This window comes from Colobus angolensis, unplaced genomic scaffold (assembly GCF_000951035.1).
Source record: "Colobus angolensis palliatus isolate OR3802 unplaced genomic scaffold, Cang.pa_1.0 Scaffold15, whole genome shotgun sequence".
Classification (NCBI taxonomy): domain Eukaryota; kingdom Metazoa; phylum Chordata; class Mammalia; order Primates; family Cercopithecidae; genus Colobus; species Colobus angolensis.
The window spans coordinates 10498804-10522368 of record NW_012114599.1 but is presented as its reverse complement, the minus strand read 5'-3'; the positions used below and the strand labels follow the sequence as shown (position 1 = coordinate 10522368).

The 23565-nt window shown below is 43.7% G+C and overlaps 1 protein-coding gene across 1 annotated transcript in view; it reads left to right on the top strand.

Moving 5' to 3' along the window:
• The window catches only part of ARHGEF33 (Rho guanine nucleotide exchange factor (GEF) 33), a 95586-nt gene that overhangs the window by 57238 nt on the left and 14783 nt on the right, over nt 1-23565 (top strand). The window contains exons 11-18 of the mRNA XM_011936030.1: nt 12-236; nt 6929-7058; nt 13985-14117; nt 16425-16508; nt 17654-17737; nt 20186-20334; nt 21322-21486; nt 23060-23559. Of these exons, the coding sequence (XP_011791420.1) occupies nt 12-236; nt 6929-7058; nt 13985-14117; nt 16425-16508; nt 17654-17737; nt 20186-20334; nt 21322-21486; nt 23060-23559 (1470 nt within the window). The remainder of the gene's footprint in view (nt 1-11; nt 237-6928; nt 7059-13984; nt 14118-16424; nt 16509-17653; nt 17738-20185; nt 20335-21321; nt 21487-23059; nt 23560-23565) is intronic.

The following is a 23565-nucleotide window of genomic DNA, read 5'->3' as shown; positions in this document are numbered from 1 at the left end:
CACCCCACCAGGAGTGAACCCAACAACTCCAGAAGCAGAAGAAAACCTCAAGTCTTGCCTCTCGGCTGATATCCAGTCCAAGGGCCATCTCCCATCTGGCATGTGGAGGCAGCCTAAGGATGGTAAAGAATGGGGTGAAGAATACGTCACGAAAGACCACCCAGATAAACTCAAGGAGGCTGGCCAGGGTAGACACAGCTCCTTGGAAAACGTTTTATGTGAAACCTCCTTAGCTGGTAAGTTCCAAGGGGGAATGCAGGCTGATAATTTAAAGAACGGGATGTACCAGAGCTTTGAACTCAAAGGTGAGAATCCTTGCAGTTCAGATTCAGTGGACACATGAGGCCACCTAATTCCTGGTTTCCTTTTCAGATGAACTAAAGCCTGTAGAGGTAAAGGGACTCATTAGAGGTCACAGGGCCAGTGACTACCACCTTGATTCTACGTATTCAAGACACTTAGTAATGGAGTGCTATGGGGGGGAAAAAGGCATAAGGTTGGTAGAGAAGAAGGCAGAACTATTTAGCCAGTGATGTAGAATCTTCTAGAAGCAAGTCTTTCATCAACAGTCTACCACCAAAATATCACACACTGCAACAGAGCCTGTCCTCCCTCCTTTTTCCCTCCTTCCTTCCCTTCATATCACAAATCATTGCTGAACACTTACTGTGTCAGACAATGGCATTTCCCCCTGGCTATTTTGGGGGAGGTAATTTTTAAAAATTATTTTGAATTTTTTAAATCAAATACATGAAAAGTCAAATAGTATTAAAAGCTTTGTTATGAAGAAGAGTGCCAACAACTTTAAACTCTTTTGACAGTTTTTTCTGGTACTTGCTTCCATGTTTTCTTTTGGGGGACATGGGGGAGGGAGAATGGCAGGCTCAGGCTGGGTACGCAGTCCTCCTGTGCTTCTATGTTTTTAAAATATGTTTAGCCAGGCATGGTGGTTCACACCTGTAATCCCAGCACTTTGGGAGGACAGGGTGGGAGGATCTGTTGGGCTCAGGAGTTGGAGCCAGCCTGGGCAACATAGTGAGACCCCGTCTCTACAAAAAATAAAAAAAACAAATTAGCTGGGCCTCCTGGCATGTGCCTGTGGTGCCCACTACGTGGGAGTCCAAGGTAGGAGGATCACTTGAGCTCAGGAAGTCGAGGCTGCATTGAGCTATGATAGCGCCATTGCACTCCAGCCTAGGCAACAGAACAAGACCCTATCTCAAAAAAAAAGAAAAACAGTTTTACACTATTTTTTTTTTTACTAATACTTTATTGAAAGTGAATTTACATAGAGTAAAATTCACAGAGCTTACATTTAAGCTAATAGACATTTTACATGTGTCTATCCCCTGTGATCACCACCCAGATCAAGATATATATAGTTCTGTGCATGAAAGAATCTGAGAAAGTTATTTCACACACTTTGCCAGTCAATATCCACCCAAAGAACCACTATTGTGACTTCTAGTACCACAAATCAGTTTTGTCTGTTCTTAAACTTCATGTAAATGGAATAATACAGTGTGTACTCTTTTGTGTCTGGCCTCTTTCTCCCAACATAATGTTTTTTTAAAAAGATTTATGCATATTTTTGCACGCAATTCATTCCTTTTTATTAATCACATTGAATGAATTTATCACATTTAAAAAAATCTATTCTCCTGTTGATGGACATTTTTTTTTGAGACAGAGTCTTGCTCTTTCACTGGGGCTGGAATGCAATATCGTGATCTCAGCTCCCTGCAACCTCTGCCTCCTGGGCTCAAGTGATTCTCCTGCTTCAGCCTCCTGAGTAGCTGGGATTACAGACATGCGCCAGTGCATCTGGCTAATTTTTATATTTTTAGTAGAGAGGTTTCACTGTGTTGGCCAGGCTAGTCTCGAAATCCTGATATCAAGTGATCTGCCTGCCTTGGCCTCCCAAAGTGCTGGAATTACAGGTGTAAGCCACCATGCCTAGCTAGCTATGAATATTCTTGTACAAATTTTTTTTTTAGTGGGGGGATATATGCCCTCATTTCTCTTGGATGTATAACTAGGAGTGAAATCTTTGGGTTATAGGTTATGATTATGTTTATCTTCAAAAGAAAATGCCAGCCAGGCTCGGTGGCTCAAGCCTGTAATCCCAGCACTTTGGGAGGCCAAGACGGGTGGATCACGAGGTCAGGAGATCGAGACCATCCTGGCGAACACGGGGAAACCCTGTCTCTACTAAAAAATACAAAAAACTAGCCAGGAGAGGTGGCAGGTGCCTGTAGTCCCAGCTACTCGGGAGGCTGAGGCAGGAAAATGACCTAAACCCGGGAGGCGGAGCTTGCAGTGAGCTGAGATCCGGCCACTGCGCTCCAGCCTGGGCGACAGAGCAAGACTCCATCTCAAAAAAAAAACAAAAAGAAAGAAAGAAAATGCCAAGCAGTTTTCTAAAGCAGTTGGCTAATACTCCCACTAGCAATGTATGAGAGCCCAGTTGCTTCACATACTTTCCAATACTCGGGAAGGATGTTTAGTCCTTTCCATGTTAGCCATTCTCAGGGATGTGTACTAGTATCACACTGTAGTTTTAATTTGCATTTCCCTGGTGATTACTTGTATTAAGTATGTTTTTGTATGCTTATTGGCTATTCATATATTTTCTTTTATAAAGTGCCTAAGTAAGTCCATTGCCCAACTTTTTTTGAGGCAGGGTCTTGCTCTGTTCCCCAGGCTGGAGTGCAGTGGCATGATCACAGCTCACTTCAGCCTTGATCTCCTGGGCTCACGTGATTCTTCCTTCTCAGCCTCCCAAGTAGCTAGGACTACAGGTGTGCACCACTGCACCCAGCTGTCAATTTTAAACTCTTAAAATAGCTTGTGACTTTCTTGTCTTTCTAGGAAATATTTGCTATTTCACAGTTGTGAAGATACTCTGGTATGCTTTCTTCTAAAATCTTTATAGTTTTAGCTTTCACATTTAGATCTATGACTTATCATGAATAAATTTTGATGTACAGTGTGAGAAAGGGCTCCAGGTTCTTTTTTTTTCCCGATGGCTATCCAGTTGTTTCAGCACCATTAATTGAAAATACCTTCTGTTTCCCATTGTTGCATGCAGAAAGTCAAGTGGTCTTATATGGGTATCTAATTTTAGACTCTCTTTTTAAAAATTCCAATTATCAGGTAATTGACATCTTGACAGTATTGAGTCTTCCATTTGAAGAACATGGTATATCTCTTCATTTATATAGATCTTGAATTTTTCTTAGCAATATAACAGAAACTTTACTATTTACATCATCACTGTTTTTACTTTTTAATTTTTTTTATCCATTTAGTTTTTTAGAGGTGGGGGTTTCCCTTTGTTGCCCAAGCTGGCCTCAACATCCTGGGCTCAAGTGATCCACCTGCCTCAGCCTCCCAAGTAGCTGGCACTACAGGCACAGGTCACTATGCCCAGCCATCTTTTTTTTTTTAAAGAGCATTTGCCTGCGTCATCCTATTCTGCTTTGGCCCAATGTACTGCCATCATCCTGGGACTTTCCAGTCTTCTTAAGAATTTTCTTTATATTTCTCCTCTGTTCGATTCCTGTTTGTTTGTTGCTATTGTTGATTTTTTTCATCTTCTGTATCCTTAGTTTCTTGGTTTACTTCCAGTTTTGGTGGAACACATCATCCGGTAGCTTCTGCATATGTAATCACTTGGCAGGTCCTTCTTACCAGCTTGCTGTGCAGGTGGAGCTGACTTACTGCAGCTGCTGTATTGCAATTGAGAAAGAGTTGAATAAACATACAGCAAGCTACGCAGCAGACTGGAGTTTATTATTCAAATCAATCTCCCTGAAAATTCAGAGACTGGAGTTTTTTTAAGGATAATTCGCTGGGCAGGGGGTTATGGAATGGGTGCTGTTGATTGGTTGCAGATGAAATCACAGGGATGTAGTCCTCATATGCTGAGTCAGCCTCTGGGTGAGGGCCACAGGACTGGTTGAGTCATGGGTTCTGGGTCCAGGTGGAGTCAGTCAGCTTCCAGAAATGGAAAAGTCTGGAAAAATGTCTCAAAAGACCAATCTTAGGTTCTACAGTAGTGATGTTATCTACAGGAATAGCTAGGGAAGTTACAAATCTTGTGACCTCCAGAACAATGGCTGATTATCATTTATGCCTATAGCTTAGTGTAATTCATAATATGAATTCATAATTCATAATCTTAACCTTTTGACCTTTCATTAGTTTTTCAAAGCTAGTTTGGGTACCAAATCGGAGGGCATGGGGTTAGTTTTGGGAAGGGCTATTAGCATCCTTGCTTTAAGTTGAACTATGAACTAAATTGCTCCCAAAATCTCAGCCTATGCTTAGGAATGTACAAGGGCAGCTTGAAGTTAGAAGCAAGATGGAGTCAGCTATGTCAGATTTCTCTTGCTGTCATAATTTTGCAAAAATGGTTTCACATAGTTGATTAATAATTTGGCCAAATATGACATCTTGTTTCCTCATGATTTTGAAGCAATTGTTCCACTGTCCTCTACCCTCTAATTTTGCTGTTAGGAAGTCCAGTACCATTCTGATACTCAGTTTTTTGTACGTTACCTAATTTTTCTTTTTCTTTTTTTTTTCCTGAGATGGAGTCTCCCACTGTCACCCAGGCTGGAGTGCAGTGATCTCAGCTCATTGCAACATCTGGCTGCCAGGTTCAAGTGATTTGCTTGCCTCAGCCTCCCGAGTAGCTGGGACTACAGCCGTCCGCCACCACACCTGGCTAATATTTGTAGTAGTAGAGATGGGGTTTCATCATGTTGGGCAGGCTGGTCTTGAACTCCTGACCTCGTGATCCACCCACCTCGGCCTCCCAAAGTACTGGGATTACAGGCATGAGCTACCGTGCCCAGCCCGTTACCTGATTTTTCTATCTGGTAACTTTTAGGATCTTCTTTTTATTCGTGGTGTGCTAAAGTTTCACAGTGATGTAATATGCCTTATAATGATGTGAGTCTTTTTCATTAATTTTGCTGGGCACAAGGGCCCTTTTCTCTGGAAATACATGTCCTGGGATTTTTTTTTTTCCCTGTTATTAATTTGATAATATCTTCTCATCCATTTTCTTTCTTTTCTCTAAAACTTCTACTAATTTGATGTTGGACCTCTTGGATTGATTTCTCAACTGCCATCTTTTGCTCTTCTATTTTTCCTCAATATACCGCTTTCTTATCTTTTTCTTTCTTTTCTTTACTTTTTTGAGATGGAGTCTTGCTCTGTCACGCCCAGGAGGAGTGTAGTGGCACTATCTCAACTCACTGCCACCTCTGCCTCCCGGGTTCAAACTATTCTCCTGCCTCAGCCCCCTGAGTAGCTGGACAACAGGCACATGCCACTACGCCCAGCTAATTTTTGTGGTTTTAGTAAAGACGGGGTTTCACCATGTTGGCAAGTCTCGATCTCTTGACCTTGTGATCCGCCCATCTTGGCCTCCCAAAGTGCTGGGATTATAGGCGTGAGTCACTGCTCCTGGCCCCTCTTATCTTTTTTATTTTTTAAGAAAGGGAGATTTATTTTACTTCGTCTTCTACCCTTTTAATTTTTTCTATCTTTTAAGCAATGTTTAAAAGTTTCTCCTTTTTAAAAATTAGCCTCTCTTTTTAAAAATAGTATCCTGCAATTGTTAAATGACTGGAATATGTTTCTTATATTTCTTTGAGAATATGAATTATAAGATTAAAAATTTTTATTCTTTTGTATCCTGCATTGTCTCTGTTTCTTCAGGGTCCTCCTTCCTTATAAAAAAATATGTGTGTATATGCTTTTTTCTTCTCGTTCTTTTATGGTATAAGCTTTGTTCAAAAGTGTGAGCATTCTTAGCTAAATATATATAAGAAAGAGCTCTTAGAAAAACTCTGGAAATTTTGTATTGGCCAAGCTTGTCAATCAGTGGGCTTCATTATGGATAGGCTAATCAGATGGCAAATTAACTTTTGATAGTTGACCTCTTTTTCTTTTTTGAGACAGTCTTGCTCTATAGCCCAGGCTGGAGTGCAAGGGCGCGATCTCAGCTCACTGCAACCTCTGCCTCCTGGGTTCAAGCAGTCCTCCCGCCTCAACCTCCTGAGTAGCTGGGATTACAGGCATGTGCCACCACGTCCGGTTAATTTTTGTATTTTTAGTAGAGACGGGGTTTCACCACGTTGGCCAGGCTGGTCTCGAACTCCTGACCTCAGGTGATCTACCCACCTCGGCCTCCCAAAGTGCTAGGATTACATGGGTGAGCCACCATGCCTGGCTGATAGCTGACCTCTTTATATCAGTGTCTGTGGATCTTTTTTCCTTGGGCAGTTCAGTTTCTCAAGTGGAAGACCCTCCAATCTCCTGCCTGAAGAGTTTAAACCTGGCTGCTGCTGGCACTCTGGGATCTACAGGGGAAGGAGGCTGAGGGAAGTCTCACTGTTCAGTATGAAGCCTTCCCTGAGTCCCTTTTGTTTTCATTTTAGCATCTGAACTCTACTATGTCGTAAGTCTTTAGCCCAGATCCCAGAAACCAGGGCTTGTCTAGTTTCATTTTTCTTGTTTGCCATGGGGAGGAAGTGAGGAAGCCATCTTGTATGGGGGTGAGGATCTGGAGGTTCAATTGCCCCATATGTAGACTTTCAATGATTGCTCCTGCTTTCAGCATTGCCACTTATTTGCACTATCTCTATTGCCCCTGGTGTCTCCAGTCCTTGAGCTTTCCAGATGCTTCTCAGCAGATTTTCCAGCTGCAGATGGGGACACCAAGACTTTGTGCCCTTCGCTCTGCTGAATGAATTATGGCGCCTCCATTCTGCTTTCTACCTTTCAAAAATTTGCAGATTTTTTTTTTTTTTTTATGTTTTCAATATCCTTTTATCACTTTTATTGCTTGCATTTAATGGGATTTTAGGAAGAAATGGTTAATATCAAATCCCTCTTTGGTTTGTTTCTAAAGCTAAAAGACAGACTGTGGCCCTGGAACTGCTTGAATCTGAAAGAAAATATGTCATTAACATCTCTCTGATCTTGAAGATAAAAGCCACATTCCAGGGGTCAGATGGAAAGAGGAATTCCAAAGAGAGAAGGTATCCATGCACTCATTGCCTTTGCTTTTCAGATTGATTAGGATTTAAGGTAAGTGGTTTATTGTTTCCACTTTGGGATTTCTGGGGCCTATAAAGAGTTCCAGAAACAGTCTTTGAAAAGACAAGAGGCAGTGATGGCAGGTGTCTCGGTTCACTTTGTGCTGCTATGACAGAATATCATAGACTGGATAAGTTATAATGAACTGAAATTTCTTCTCTCACAGTTCTGGAGACTGGGAAGTCTAAGATCGAGGCGCTGGCAGATTCAATCTCTGGTTCCAAGATGGCACTTTGTTGTTGTGTCCTCCAGAGAGGAGGAACATTGCAGCCTCACATGGCAGAAGAGCAGGAGAGAGCAGGGGAACCCACTCCCTCAGTCCCCTTTTGTAGTGGCAATAATCCATTCACAGGGCAGAGCTCTCATGACCTAAACATAATCCATTCACGGGGCGGAGCTTTCACGACCTAAACACCCACCACAGGCCCCACCTCCCATGACTGTTGCATTGGGGGTTAAGTTTCCAGCACATGGATTTTGGGGGACACATTTAGGTCATCATAACAGGGAACCCCTGGCAAGTCTTAAACTTAGATTTTCATCAAGGTAAGAAAATGATTATAGTCTCCTGGGCCTTCAGTGGCTGTAGCATGTCTTTTAAAAACTTAAAGAAGGGGAACAAATGCTACACTGAGGGAGGCATTGGTCTCTGTTGCCATCTGCATGGAGTCCCCATGGGTCACAGGTCTCTTAGAAGCACGAGAGAATGAATGGCAAACCGAAGCACTCAGTGGCCATTAGAGAAATGACACAGGGCTGACATAACTCTGGACCTGGGCCTTATCATTAGTGTGGTTGATCTTGCAGTACTGGGTAAGGCATGGGTGTGTGTGTGTGTGTGTGTGTGCGCGCTCATAGGGTCTGCCACTTGTAACAGCACGCTTTCCCATGTCACAACACTCCACCTATATCTGTTCATAGTCTTTAGACTTTTTTCTGTTTCCCTCTCTATTGGGAGAAAGCAGGAAGAAGGAAAATAAGACTTGGTGAAAAAGATGAATGTAATGAATATATAATAATCTAGAAAAATTGAGGAAAAGGCCAATCCAAAAGAACGGAAAGTCTGGATTATGGACTACTATGGACATACGTGGCATTATTACTTTAAATATTCCATTGGGTAATACACACTGGTGGTTCATAAATTCTGAATCTACCCAGGGAAGCCCCTAATTATATTTTCCTGCTCCTTACCATCCTCCCAAATCTATTTGACTTAGTGGCTCCCAACAATACACTCAAAACACACTGCGGCCCCTCCTACCTAAATGACCGAGTGAGGCACTACTCCCTGACAAACCCACAAGTGGCTTGACTATTTTCAAGAATTATTTTACTACAAAACCGAGGTAAACAAAATACAAAGCAACAAGAACAGAAAGGCTAAGGTGACCCAGCTAAAGCTGTGACCATCTGGACTGGGCCTCACCTCTAAGACGCTGCCCAGATTCTCAGCAGTCCTTCCTTCCCCATCTGGCCCTTCCAATTCCCCCTCCTTGATCCTCCCAGCTGCGCTGCAGGCCTCTGGAAGTCTCTATATGCTCCAGCTGTCTTGATGTTGCCAAAGACCTACTCAGTTTACAGTAATGAAATCTAAAGGTGGTGTACCCTTTGTTGTGGCTTTGCTTCACATAGAAAATTCTAAGCCAGCAGCATCTCTTCTTAGCCTGAAAATCTGGGGAGGCGGGGTCAGGCGGGGAAAAGAGAAAGAACTGTTTACTGTGGAAGGGTAAGCAGCTGCTCTGCCAGGCACTTGATTTATAACTTCCCGAAATGTTCAGCAGAACCCTGTGACCCCTACCTCATAGATGAAGGAACTAAAGGCCAGAGAAGCTTAAAGCTGCAGAGCCAATTAGTGCTGGGATTCAAATGCAGGCCTGCCCGACCCTGTATTGTGTGCTCTTATACATCATACCACTTCCCCAAGGCCACCGCCTTAACAGCAGTATATAAAGTTTCTCAGAGAGCCAGAAGCATAGAGTTGTCTCTTCCTATTTCAAAACCCAGTCCTCCCTCTTGCACGGCCTGTAAGTGTTCACTTCAGATCTCAGTTGATTTGTTAAGTAGGACTGCTAGATATGTTTGTCTAGCCCTTGTTGCAAGCCTCCAGCAGGCGGGAGGTCGTAGGGGAGAGACCAGACCCTGCAGAAGATTTGGGTAGATAAAAGAGAGGGCCCTTGCTGACTTGCTGCCACTTCCTATTTTTCTAAGATGTTCTCTTATGACCCATCACTGGGAGGAAAGAGTAGATCTCTCCCTCAAATCCTACAAGATTAAAAAATTAAAGCTATCATACAATCCTCTATGAAAGTGAGATCATAGTTACTTCAAGATACCTGCAATAATGCTATTCATGTTAGTTATTTGCTAGGCTAACCCTCTTTTTTCTTTGCATGGACCAAGCAGAGAAAAGCTTCAACCTCACATTCTTTGTTAGTACTGAATATGAAGTCTCTGGTTCTGAGCTTGGTGGCGCTGCCGTTTTTCTATTTTAGGGTTAGATTTTCATTATTCTTCTCCACTCATTATCTTTCTTCTTTTTTTAAAGCTTTTCTGAAACCTTTGTGTGTACTTTCTTTCTTTCTTTCGTTTTTTTGAGACAGGATCTCACTCCATTGCCCAGGCCGGAGTACAGTGGCGTGATCTCGGCTCACTGTAACCTCCTCTTTCTGGGTTCAAGTGATTCTCCTGCCTCAGCCTCCTGAGTAGCTGAGATTACAGACACACACCACCATGCCCAGCTCATTTTTATATTTTTAGTAGAGACGAGGTTTCGCCATTTTGGTAGGCTGGTCTCGAACTCCTGACCTCAAGTGATATGTCCACCTCGGCCTCTCAAAGTGCTGGGATTACAGGTGTGAGCCACTGTGCCTAGCCTCTCTGTGTACTTTAAATAAACCAACTGAAGGAAATGCAAAGCAGAATGAGATTGTTCCTTTTCTCTATTGGCATTTTTCTCCATGCAAAGATGAAAATAAGTATATTAACATTTACTAATTTTCCCATCACAAGCCACAAGCCTTCAGCACTTTTTACCCCAATTGGAAAGTAACCTGGGATGCAAATAACCCCCACCGCAAGTACAACTTGACACTGAAGCCTGAGGTGGCCACATCTTCTCCAACCTATTAAATAAAACCTTAGGTTTTTCCTAAAACAAAGTCACTCAAGAGCTTCCTCAGCCTGTTGGAAGCCAGCCCTGCCCCTGGCTGAAAGGGCTGGAAGTTGCAGGAGCACATGCTGCTGGCTAAAACCTGGGCAGAACTTGAGGGCTATGGTTCATTTGTTTGTTTTGTTTAGAGACAGGGTCTCTGTCTGTCGCCCAGGCTGGAGAGGGGTGCAGCGGCCCAATCACAGCTCACTGCAGCCTCAAACTTCTGGGCTCAAGTGATCCTCCTGCCTCAGCATCCCCAGCTGGGATTACAGGCATGAGCCACCATGCCCAGCTAATTTTTTCAGTTTATTATAAAGACGGTGTCTCACTCTGTTGCCCAGGCTGTCATTTGTCGAAGGATCACAGAAGTTGGAGTTCTGGGTTTTTTTGACTCTGACTCACCTAGTTAGAGTCACAGCCTCAGGATCACAGTTCTGTCTGAACACTTACGGAAGGGGCAGTGATCAGCTCAGCAGGATTGTCGATTAGCCTTGTAAGCTAAACTCCAGTGCTGTGTCCACCAAGAGCACAACAAGCTTCGTGCTACGGATCACCACCAGGTGGCACACGTTTAATGATCATGCCCCTCCAAAGTGGCGGGAATCTGCTACTGCCAAGCTCAGGAGTTATTTTGGCCTCATTCTGGGCTGGCAAAAGCTAAGTTATTAACCTGAAACTATAACTGGATTTTTCTTTCTTGCTTTTAGTGTATTTCCCTCATTGATTAAGTACTACGTTGTTAGGAGATAAAAACTTTAGAGACTTTAGAAATAATAAACTACTCATGTTGCCATAATTTCATCCCCAGTAAGGAATAGAAAAAAAAAAAAAAAAAAAGCTGAGCTCTGAATACTTTGTCTTCATGAAAAAGTTGCTTCTGGGCGTCAGGTCTGGCGCCAGGCAAAAGAGTGAAACAGGTGAAGTGTGGCTGTACTTCTTGCCATCTTTCCCCCTTTGCTCTCTGTCTTCTGATTTCACACTCCTCCCTAACTTCAAATAATACCCTTGTTAAATTTGTTTAAAAGGTTTAAAGCCCGTTTTCAATACTTCATGCAGAACCCCCTGTAGGTCATTGTTTTTCATGTAATTTTATGTGCTTCCACAGTACTTGATGGGGTCCTTAGCCTTCTCCGACCCCACCCTGAAATCTCAAACGATCATCCCGGTGGGCAGTCCAGGAGGAGATTGGTACCAGCTCTGCTATTCTCCAAGTACACTGACCACAGCGTAGCAGAATGCAGCTCTCTAGAAAGAAAGGGAGAAGGAAGGAAGAAAGGGAAGCAGAGAGGGAGGGAGGGAGAAAGAAAGGGATGAAGAAAGGGAGGGAGGGGAAGGAGGAAAGAAAAAGGAAATCAATAATCCAAGACATATTATCTACATATATGGACAATTCATCACAATGTCGGATCTTCCCATGGTGCCCTAATATCTTCCAGGGTCACACCAGGACTATTACACGAAGTCATTTACAACCACTGGGTAGGAAGACATCTTTTGCACCTAGATCTTTGGCTGGTGCAGCATTTTACTCTCAGTACAATCAGTTGTGCTTTTCTCCATCAGGTTTATGGTCTTCTCCCAGTCAGTGTATCTCCTAGCCACCCCTCCAAATTCCCCTCTGATCTGGACAGGGATTTCTTTGATCTCCTAAGCCCACTATTCCATTGTAAGTGCTCAGGTCAGGAGGCCTCTCCTTTGCACATGTGGGGGCTCCAGGCACAGGAGGTGGAGGGAGTGGAAGATGGGAGTGGAAGGCTTCCTCGTATCCGTTCACTGGGGTCTAGGTACCCTATTCTCATGTTTGTGTGTCTCCTCTGAGCTACAGTCACAGGGGTCACTTTGCTTGGCTTGGAAATGAGTTGGAAAAAACCTCCTGTGGATCTGGCGTCCTTCCTATTGTTCCAACAAAGGTTTGCTTCTTGGGAAAGCACCCCAGTTGTCCAGCAGTTTACTCTCATTTGACCGTGGGGAAATATTCAAGTAAGTTCAGAACAACCAGACCATCTCTTTCCTGTTTGTTAAACTTGCGGTGCTGAAAGCATAAAGGAACCTACCTTAAATCACCAAGTTAGAGCTCCAATCCTTGCTGTAACCCAGAAAAACTCTGCTTCTTTTTGTTTTTTCTTCCTCTTTCCTATAGGCCTCTAATCACCTCACTCTTACCCAGCTAGTCCCTCTTCCTCTTCCTCCCATGATTCTCTATCTCTCCTCTCCACCCCACCCTTCTCTGACATCTCCCTTCTTCCCTTCATCACTTAAAAAAAAAAAAAAAGGAAAAAAAAAAAAAGGAAGTACATTGCAAGATGGAGGAGAGAGGGATGGAATGATAGAAAAGGTGCTTTGTAAAATTCAGGGAGTAGCAGGCCAGGCCTGGTCAGTAGCTGTGTTAGGCTGTTTTCACATTGCTATAAAGAATACCTGAGACTGGGTAATTTATAAAGTAAAGAGGTTTAATTGGATCATGGTTCTGCAGGCTGTACAGGAAGCATGAAGCTGGCATCTGCTCAGCCTCTGGGGAGGCCTCAGGAAGCTTACAATCATGGTGGAAAGCGAAGGGGAAGCAGGCATATCACATGGCCAGACCAGGAGCAAGAGAGAGAGATGGGAGGCACTAAACACTTTTAAACAGCCAGATTTCATGAGAACTCACTCACTATCACTATCACTTGGTAGGACAGTACCAAAAGGGATGGTGCTAAACCATTCATGAGAAATTCGCCCTCATGATACAATCACCTCTCACCAAGCCCCACTTCCAACACTGGGGATTACATTTCAGTATGAGAGTTGTGCGGGGACACACATCCAAACTGTATTAATAGCCTACCCAGACAAGACTCTGTCCTGGCCCTGTATTCCTCTTAGAAATTGAAGAAAAGGAAACAAGAAACCCTCTCATACCCTACAACTCCCTGAGCTTTTTAGTTGCCAACTTTAAACAAATTTTCCTACTTACCTAACTAGCAGTCTCCTACTGGTAGCTGAGAATGGTCACATAGATGCCACCTGAGTGCTGCATCTACAACACTAATTAGAATAGACTATTTTGCACATCAAATAGGAATAGCACTAAAACATCGAAAAAGGTATCCATTAGAATTTCCACTGAGTGTCATTTAAAAGAGCATGTAAAAAGGTTTTTAAAGTGATGTGCTCTTTGTTTATTTGTATTTTATTTATTTATTTATTTATTTATTTTGAGACAGAGTCTCGCTTTGTCACCCAGGCTGGGGTGAAGTGGCATGATCTCAGCTCATTGCAACCTGTACCTCCCGGATTCAAGTGATTCTCCTGCCTTAGCCTCCCAAGTAACTGGAATTACAGGTGCATGCCACCATGCCCAGCTAATTTTTGTATTTTTAGAAGAGACAGGGTTTTGCCATGTTGGCCAGGCTGGTCTTGAACTCCTGACCTCAGGTGATCCGCCCGACTCCCAAAGTGCTGGGATTACAGGCGTGGCGTGCCAGGCCTCTTTATTAGTTCAATACACATTTGTATAGAAGCCATTAGTAAAGGTTTTTGTTTTGTTTTGTTTTGTAGTCAGGATATCTGCTATTAGGTGTGCAGTGAAAAACTTTAAAAAATCCTAAATGCAGGCCTGTGACTCAGAGTATGTTGGATGGCCGAGAGAATGGGCCCTGCTGCACGTATTTTTGTAGGGTCCTTTCTTCTCCACACCTGGTTTGTGTGATTCCGTCTCTATTCTGTTTCAAGCCTCTTCCCTGGCTCTTTACGGTATCTCGTCCAGCAGCACCTGGATCTGCTTCACGCACTGCAGGAAAGGGTCCTGAAGTGGCCACGCCAAGGCGTTCTTGGAGATTTATTCCTTAAGTTAACAAATGATGAGGTAAGGTTTTTTCCGCCCCTCCATACATTTTACTTATATGGATTTGTGTCTCATTTGTCTACTTCTCTTAATAGAGAATCTAGAAGCAATGAATTTCAGAGCTAGAAGAAATACTGAGATCTAGTCTAACTTTCTCATTCTACATACAGATCATGGAATGATTCAGAGAGATTTAAAAGCCTTCCTGAAATCACCCTGCTAGCTAGGTAGTTGGAGATGAGTGACTTTCAGAACCCTAAGTTAGGTCTTCTGACTTCTAGTTCATAACTTTCCACTGTACTATAACTGCCTCTGTCTAATATGCATGTGGATGTGTGTACATATTGTGTGTGTGTTTGTGTTTATATAAATGTATGTATATATATTTGTGGGCCGGGTGTAGTGGCTCATGCCTGTAATCCCAACACTTTGGGAGGCTGAGGCAGGGGAATTATTTGAACCCAACACAGCAAGACCCTGTCTCTATTAAATTAAAAAAAGAAAAAATGTATATATACATTAAAACATGTATATATATGCATGTGTGTATATATATACACACATATATACACATGAAATATATACACACACATGCATATATATACATATGAGAGTTTGTATATACATGTGTATTTTCACACACAATTTTCATTCCTTGGAGATTTTTTGTTAAATGTGATGGGTGGCTATTATCTTGAATTTTGCAATCTCTATAATATCCTACAAAGGAAATACGATCCAAGCCAGAGGCTGCAAACTCAAATGCCTACAGGGCCAGACAGTGGCATAAATGAGTGAAGTGCACACAGTATGGACTGGTGTGAAGTGTGAGCTGCGGTAGAGCAGCTGTGTTGTTTTACAAGAAATAGCTACTTAGCTTTGTCCAATCATTATGCAGGAAAAAAGGACTAGAGTTGCCAGAGCTTCTGATATTTTAAGAAAAGCTGGAAATCCAGAATTTTGTGGGAAATTTTCTTATTTTTATTTTTTATTTTTTGAGGCAGAGTCTCACTCTGTCGCCCGGACTGGAGTGCAGTGGCCGGATCTCAGCTCACTGCAAGCTCCGCCTCCCGGGTTTATGCCATTCTCCTGCCTCAGCCTCCCGAGTAGCTGGGACTACAGGCGCCCGCCACCTCGCCCAGCTAGTTTTTGTATTTTTAGTAGAGACGGGGTTTCACCGTGTTAGCCAGGATGGTCTCGATCTCCTGACCTTGTGATCCGCCCGTCTCGGCCTCCCAAAGTGCTGGGATTACAGGCTTGAGCCACCGCGCCCGGCCAATTTTCTTATTTTTAAAAGATTGTGTGGGCTAATTAAAATTGGTCTGCAAGCCAGACTTTGCCTGAAATCAAGTTTTGTGTATCAATTATTCTCATCTGTGGGTAACAATACAAAGTTTACAAATTATTTTCTTCTATAGACTAGAGTGGATATAATGTACTAATATCCTCTAATATCACTTTTACTTACTTGTGTTCAGTATTCTTCCTTTTGCTGAGAATTATTATAACTTTATAAGCTGAGAATGATTTTCCTAAGGGGATAATGCATAGATAAATATGCAGTTAGTGGAAATATGCAATTACTAGAAAATGTTGTGAACTACTGATCTGGATGATATGAAGTGGGATGGGCAGAGTCCCTCATCTGGACGTAGATGATTGACTGAAATGAAACGGATTACAAAAATAAAATATACATTTTTATTGTTAAATGACTAAAAAAATACATTTTCAACTTACATGAACCTCCCTCCTCCCTGGGTTTATTATTTCACTTTCTCTCATTAGGGAGGGGATACTGAGTTTGGATTCCAAAGCAGTAGGGATGTTTACCTTAAAACCAAAATTTTTTTTAAGATACATTTTTTTTTTTTTTTTTTTTTGAGACAGAGTCTCGCTCTGTCCCCCAGGCTGGAGTGCAGTGGCACAATCTCGGCTCACTGCAAGGTCTGCCTCCCGGGTTCTAGCAATTCTCCTGCCTCAGCCTCCCAAGTAGCTGAGATTACAGGCGCCTGCCATCATGCCCGGCTAATTTTTTGTATTTTAGTAGAGACGGGGTTTCACCGTGTTGCCCAGGCTGGTCTCAAACTCCTGAGCTCAGGCAATCCACCCGCCTTGGCCTCCCAAAGTGCTAGGATTACAGGAGTGAGCCACTGTGCCCGGTCTAAGATAATTTTTTTAAAGCCTCAAAATATATAAAATAAAGAACATATTAAATGAATAGGATAATCTCTGCAAAGTACTCTTCTTTTACATATATGACTCTATAAAAATATTATAGATCCTGTTTTCACGTTCTTACCATGCATTTTTATGTTTGTTTTAAAGAATAATTTCTTGGATTATTATGTTGCCTACCTAAGGGACCTGCCTGAGTGCATCTCATTGGTTCATGTTGTAGTCCTGAAAGAGGTGAGTTAACGCCATGTATATGCTATCCTTCATCTGCACGTGGTATCATATGATGTTGCTCATCCACCCAGTCAATACAGCACATGCACTCTGCTTTCTAGGCTGGGGAATGGCCCGAACACAGCCACTAGTACTACTACCTGCGTTAAAGGAACTCACTTGAGGACCAGTGCCATTGTGTTGGTCCTCTCCCTGCCTTACTGACTCTCTGTTCCATTCCGTTGGAACTATAGACAAACTATAGTTCTATAATGGGCGTTCTCTGCAGAGATCTCCAGGCTGCAGCTCACCTGCTATATGTGGTGGGTTTTTTTTCAGTCTCAGAAGAGATGAATCCGAATATTAAACTTCAGTCATCCTTTGTCAGTTTATAAGATCATAAGGTGGCTCTAGTCATGTTGCTTGAAGTATTGCTACTGCAATGATGCATTAGGTGCTCAGTAAGCACATATACATGTATAACAGCTTAGTTATTTCAGATCAATAAGGAACAGACAGTATCAGAAGCCCCAACACTAAGAGTTAATCAAATTTCACAAGAGATAAGAGGCTCTGTCTTATTAAGTTTCTACTTCAACCCCCTACTACTCCCAACCCAGTATAATGCCTACCATGTTAGCTTTCAGCAAATACCTGGGAAAGAGAAGAGAAAGAAAAGGAAGGGACATGGATAAAGTACAGCATGTTTTCTGCGGCCAGGCCAGCTGACTAGTTTCTAATGACACTCCCTTTTCCACTCTCCTGAGGGGCCAAGTCTCCCTTAGAGCCTATTACTACACCATTGTCATGATTACTTGCTGGAGAGTCTTAATGAATTAATTCAACTCAAATAGAGGTTATTGAGTGCCGGCTTCTGTCTGGAACTGCGCTGAGTGGAAGGAGAGTGTAGTTTGGAAATTTGGGTGGATTCAAAAGAAGTATATGATATGCTCCCTGTGGGAGAAGAGCTGTCTCCTAGGGCATGTCCCTGAACATGTGGCCTCTCCCATGAGAGGTCAGTGCTCTGTGACAATCTCCGGGAAGAAAATGCTCCGGGAGGAAAATGCTCCGGGAGGAAACCCTTCCTACTCTGGTGGGACCGACTCAGGTTCTGCTGCCACAGCTAGAGGAACACTGAAGAGTGACCTGACCTTTTTTTCATTCAGGGTGATGAAGAGATTAAATCTGACATCTACACGTTGTTTTTTCACATAGTCCAGCGCATCCCTGAATATCTGATACATCTGCAGGTAGGCATGGGTGGGAAAGCCACCAAACTGATTTGCATGCTAAATAATTATTGGTTTTGGCGCCCAACTGAGAAATACTGTAAAGTCTCAAGAATCATTAATATTTCTAAGAAGTGTTTACTTCGATTGCTATGATTACCCCATAACCCATGATACCCTGTGGTATGAGCTAAAATCTCTCTCTTTTTTTTTTCCTTTGAAACAGAGTCTTGCTGTGTCACCCAGGCTGGAGTTCAGTGGTGCGATCTTGGCTCACTGCAACCTCTGCCTCCTGGGTTCAAGCGACTCTTCTGCTTCAGCCTCCTGAGTAGCTGGGACTACAGGCATGTGCCACCATGCCCAGCTAATTTTTGTATTTTTGGTAGAGACGGGGTTTCACCATGTTGGCCATGCTGGTCTTGAACTCCTGACCTCAAGTGATTCGCCCGCCTCAGCCTCCCAAAGTGGTGGGATTACAGGTGTGAGTCACTGCGCCCAGCCTAAAATCTTTATTTCTAAAAATGTTCAGCTCATGATGCTTACCTCTGAAGTTCTATCTTTACTTACCATCAACTTCCACCTCAGCTGATCCAGGATCTTTCTATAACCACCCCTGCTAGATTCTAAGCACTTCATTCAGTTCTTTCCATTTTGGTTTTACAGCTATCTAAATGCCACCACCTGACATCTAAATATCCATCTAACCTGCTCACTTAACTGCTATCATGACTACTTTCTTTTGGCATGGGTCCAAGGTTCTACCATGCCATGTTTAAGCTTTATGTCACAGAAGAGGCATGAAGATGATGAGCTGATTTCTTCACACCATTTTCCTGCAGGGCTTGTGATATCCTGGAGGAAGAAGAGTTGAAAGAGAGGCTCACTAACCCCCACCAGATCCTCCTCTTCCCACCACCCACCTGTTCTGGTTTAATTGCTGACTGATCTTCTTAAGTAATGAAACCATCTTAGAAATGCTTGGGACTAATCTCAGGTAGAAGTAGTCCAGTAGTCCAGTAGTCCAGTATCAAAGTATCAAAATTGAAAAGACTTTTTTCTTTTTTTTTTTTTTTTTTGAGACAGGGTCTGGCTCTGTTGCCCAGGCTGGAGTGCAGTGGTGTGATCTTGGCTTGATCTTGGCTCAGTGCATCCTCAACCTCCCAGGCTCAAGCAATGCTCCCACCTCAGCCTCCTGAGTAGCTGAGACTATAGGCACTTGCCATTATGCCTGACTTACTTTTGTATTTTTTTTTTTTCTTTGAGATGGAGTCTCGTTCTGTCGCCCAGGCTGGAATGCAGTGGTGCAATCTTGGCTCACTGCAACCTCCGCCACCCGGGTTCATGCCATTTTCCTGCCTCAGCCTCCCGAGTAGCTGGGACTACAGGCGCCCACCACCATACCCGGCTAATTTTGTGTTTTTAGTGGAGACAGGGTTTCACCGTGTTAGCCAGGATGGCCTCAATCTCCTGACCTCGTCTCCCAAAGGGCTGGGATTACAGGTGTGAGCCACCACCCGTGCCCTGAAAAGACTTTCAGTTGTATATAGCTTTAGATTCTAAAAGCATTTTCTCACAATAATGATCTTATTTAATCTTTTCAACAATCCCATGAATTAGGTATTATTGTTGTCACATTTTACATGAGAAAATGCAGGGCCAAAAAAGTTAACAGTTTACCCAAGTTAACACACCTAGTAGGTAAAAAAAAAAAAACTAGGACTGAAACCCAGGTTTTGCAAATAGTAGAATATGGCAAACAAGACCTGGTTCTACTCTCTGACTTGAGTTCAAACCTTGCCTCCGTTATTTACTAGATGTGTAACCTGATGAAGATCATGTACCTTCTTTGTACCTCAATTTCCTTATTTGTTAAATGGAGTTTATAATAGTACCTATTTAAGCAGGTTGAGGTAAAAATGAAATGAAATAGTATACGTAAAGGGCTCACTACCTAGCAATAGGAAGTACTAGATACATTTTAGCTTTCCCAAATCCAAGTCACACGCATGTTCCACTGCAGCACAGTGGGGAATGTAACAGGAGGGGCCACCAGGCTTGATCATAAACATCCCCCTCCCTCGCCTGCCTTGATGCTTGACGTTGTCAACATTGGTCTGGCTCTTTTGAGTTAAGGCACTGCTTATAGACAGTAATTGTTAGAATGCCGCTATTACTTCAGAGGTCTAATTAGGAGATGCTTCTGACTTTTCAGATGAAATTATTTTATGTTCACATTCAACTCAAACAGGTCCGATAGTAACTTATTTTCCCTTGATATGAGAGAAAGCAGCCAGCGTATGGTCATACTTTCAGCGTATAATTAGATGGGTCATTAGTCAATTAGTATTGTTCGTTGTTTTGATTAAATGGCTATCAATCTCCCACAACAGATCAAGGTGAGGTGCAGAAGAGACAAAACAAATTTTCTTGCTAATTATGCAATGCTGCTTCCTTTTCCCCTCCGTCCAGAACGTCCTGAAGTTCACAGAGCAGGAGCACCCTGACTATTATCTACTACTGGTGTGTGTCCAGCGCCTCCGAGTATTTATCTCACACTACACCCTGCTGTTTCAGTGCAATGAAGATTTGCTTATTCAGAAACGGAAAAAGCTCAAGAAGTAAGGTTCTGATGGTGTGGTCTAGAGGGTCAAAGACCAGTTACTCTGGGTGTCTTTCACAAGTAACCACGTTGTGTGTTAAGTAGCTGAAATGCAGTGGTGGGAGGTAGAAGGGAAGAGAGAAGGGGAGAGAAAGAGCTAGTCAGACTGGCTACAGGAGCAAGTCACTGACTACCCGGTGGAAATTATTTTAGCAGAATAACATTTCACTCTCCTGCTTACATAGACCCCCTCTCATCCCATGTTGCTAACCACCTCAAAAATAGTTCAACTACTCTAAACTTGCCTGGTTCAAAATTGCAGTTAAAAGGCCACAACATAGTTTTCTTTATCAATTCAACAAGTATTTATTGAGCACCTATTGTGTGTCAGGCACTGTTCCATGCACTGAATATACTGAAAGGAACAAAACAGCCCCAACCAAATCTTTGCCACGTGGAGCTTCCTTTTTAGAGTTGGACAGTGAACAAATAAATAAGATGGTGATATGTGATATGAACAAAAATAAAGCAAATAAGGGAGAGGAATTTCGAATAGGTTTTATATTAGGGAGAAATAGGAAGGGTTTATTAGGGAGAATCTGAGCTTCGGAGGGAACAGAAGCAGCCCACAGCACAGCTTCCTAATGACCTGCATTTCCTTCAATTTCATCCCAACTCCTGTGGAGGAAAACAGAATCATTTCTGTGGAAGCTTCAGACCAGAAAAAGATGCTGTCTCCCAAGCCAGGGCTCCTGCGATGGAAGATGTCTCTCCATACTCCCAACCCCTTCCCCCAAGTTCTTTTCAGCCAGTGAATCAGCTTCCCTACTCTTGCCAGCTTGCACCCTATTAAGCAAAGCAACTTAGTTTGCAAAGGCCCCTGGAGATAGAGACCTTCACAGCAAACTTTATCTGAGACATCTTTCCATCTTTTTTGGCATAATCTGTGTTCAGAGAGCCAGTTTGCCACTGTACAACCTGAGAACTGTTACTTCCATTCTGTTAGGTCATCCATGGCGAAGCTGTACAAAGGGCTGGCTTCCCAGTGTGCCAATGCCGGGCAAGATGCTTCCCCCACTGCAGGTCCTGAGGTTGTCCGTGACACTGGGATCCACTCAGAAGAGATGCTGCAACCCTACCCTTCTGCTCCCAGTTCTGGCCCTGCTGTCACGTAAGCACCTGCTGCTGTGGGAAGGTTAAGGTCAATGTCTTTGGGACCCAGCCAGTCTGTGTGGGTTAGCAGGCAGCCTAGATTCCACCGTCCCCTTTCCCTATCAGGCCTATATATGCCAGCCAAGCAGCCAACCCAATGCTTGGGTCCCAGAGGAAGGCACTAATGTTAAGGGACAGGTGTAGAAAGTGGGAAGAGAGGCAGAAAGTAGATATTTATTTCATGGATCACTTCAACTCTTGAGGCAGTTATGAAACTTCATCTTTGAAATGCAACAAATAGAGTCAAAATATGAAACCTCTGGAGATTATACCCAGATTGAACAATATATGGCTGCCACTGCACTCTGCGTATGGAAAATAAAACCTCCAATCTTTCTTCCAAGTTAAATGAGAATTCAAATGAGGTCAGTATTTTGTCTCACTCTTGCACATGTTAACGTGAGACCTAATTTTCATTTTAAGACCACCAGAGTAAAATATTGGTTTTAGCATTTATATTTGCATTTTTTTTTTTTTTTTTTTGGGACTGCAGTACAATGGCATGATCTCAGCTCACTGCAACCTCCACCTTCCAGGTTCAAGGGATTCTCTTGCCTCAGCCTACCGACTAGCTGGGATTACAGGCACGTGCCACCATGCCCGGCTAATTTTTGCAGTTTTAGTAGAGACAGGGTTTTACCATGTTGGCCAGGCTGGTCTCGAACTCCTGACCTCAGGTGATCGTCTGCCTCGGCCTCCCAAAGTCTTTGTGCATTTTTGTGGTAGAATTAAAATATGAATACATAAACTAGCAGAATAACCACTTCTGGTCAGTGTCCATTTACATCTGTCAATGTAAGTCCAGCACAACTGGACATCCCATCTGATGGTACCCTATCCTAGTTTGTAAACTGTGTAAATTATCCATTACCCATGACTCCAAAACCAAAAACCCTCCATGAAATTGGGCATATCGAGTGACAGCTTTTTTTACATGTTGGTAATTCTTTGTGGGTGGAAGTTTGAGATGAATTATATAGCATGCTTTACAGTGACAAGGAATATATTTAAAATTTTATTATGAAAATTTCAAATTTACATAGAAGAGTACAGCGAACTCCATATGCCCTCATTCAGAAGTTATCAAGATAATGCCACGTTTACTTTATCTAGGAACGTAATTTGTTTCTGAGTGTGAAGATCCACAAGTCGAACAAAAGTTGAGTTTCCTTTATTTTGTATGACTCTGCTAGAGCAAGCAAGGGAGAGAAGAGAGATGAAGGTGTGCCTTGGAGCACCGCAGGTGGTGAGGAGGGTCAGGGCTTCCACGCGGGGTGATGCCAGTCCCTGGCCCGCAGGCCATTTCCCAGAAGCTCAGACAATACCTTCGGGTCTCCGCTCAACGGACTGCCTTGTCCACTCTCCGCCTGGGGACGGGGGTTCGTGGGAGCGCCTTAGTGGAAGTTTGTGGAGCTTGGGACGTGGCATGCGCAGGCGCCTGGGAGGGCGGCCAGGAGGGCCGCGGGCAGGCGAGAGGCCTGCACTAACCCGCCGTAAGCACACCTCTTTTGTCCTCTGTTTCCCCCCTAAAGCCATCTGATGCCCCCAGTGAAGAAAAGTCAACAGCAGCAAAGCCTGATGGAGAGCATGCAGCCTGGGAAGCCCAGTGATTGGGAGCTGGAGGGCAGGAAGCACGAGCGTCCCGAGAGCCTTCTGGCACCGACGCAGTTCTGCGCGGCCGAGCAGGACGTGAAGGCGCTGGCCGGGCCCCTGCAGGCCATCCCGGAGATGGACTTCGAGCCCTCTCCGGCCGAGCCGCTGGGCAACGTAGAGCGCTCCCTGCGCGCCCCGGCCGAGCTCCTGCCCGATGCCCGCGGCTTCGTGCCCGCGGCCTACGAAGAGTTCGAGTACGGCGGCGAGATCTTCGCGCTGCCCGCGCCCTACGACGAGGAGCCGTTCCAGGCTCCGGCTCTCTTCGAGAACTGCTCGCCCGCCTCCTCCGAGTCCAGCCTGGACATCTGCTTCCTGCGGCCCGTCAGCTTCGCCATGGAGGCCGAGCGGCCGGAGCACCCGCTGCAGCCACTCCCCAAGAGCGCCA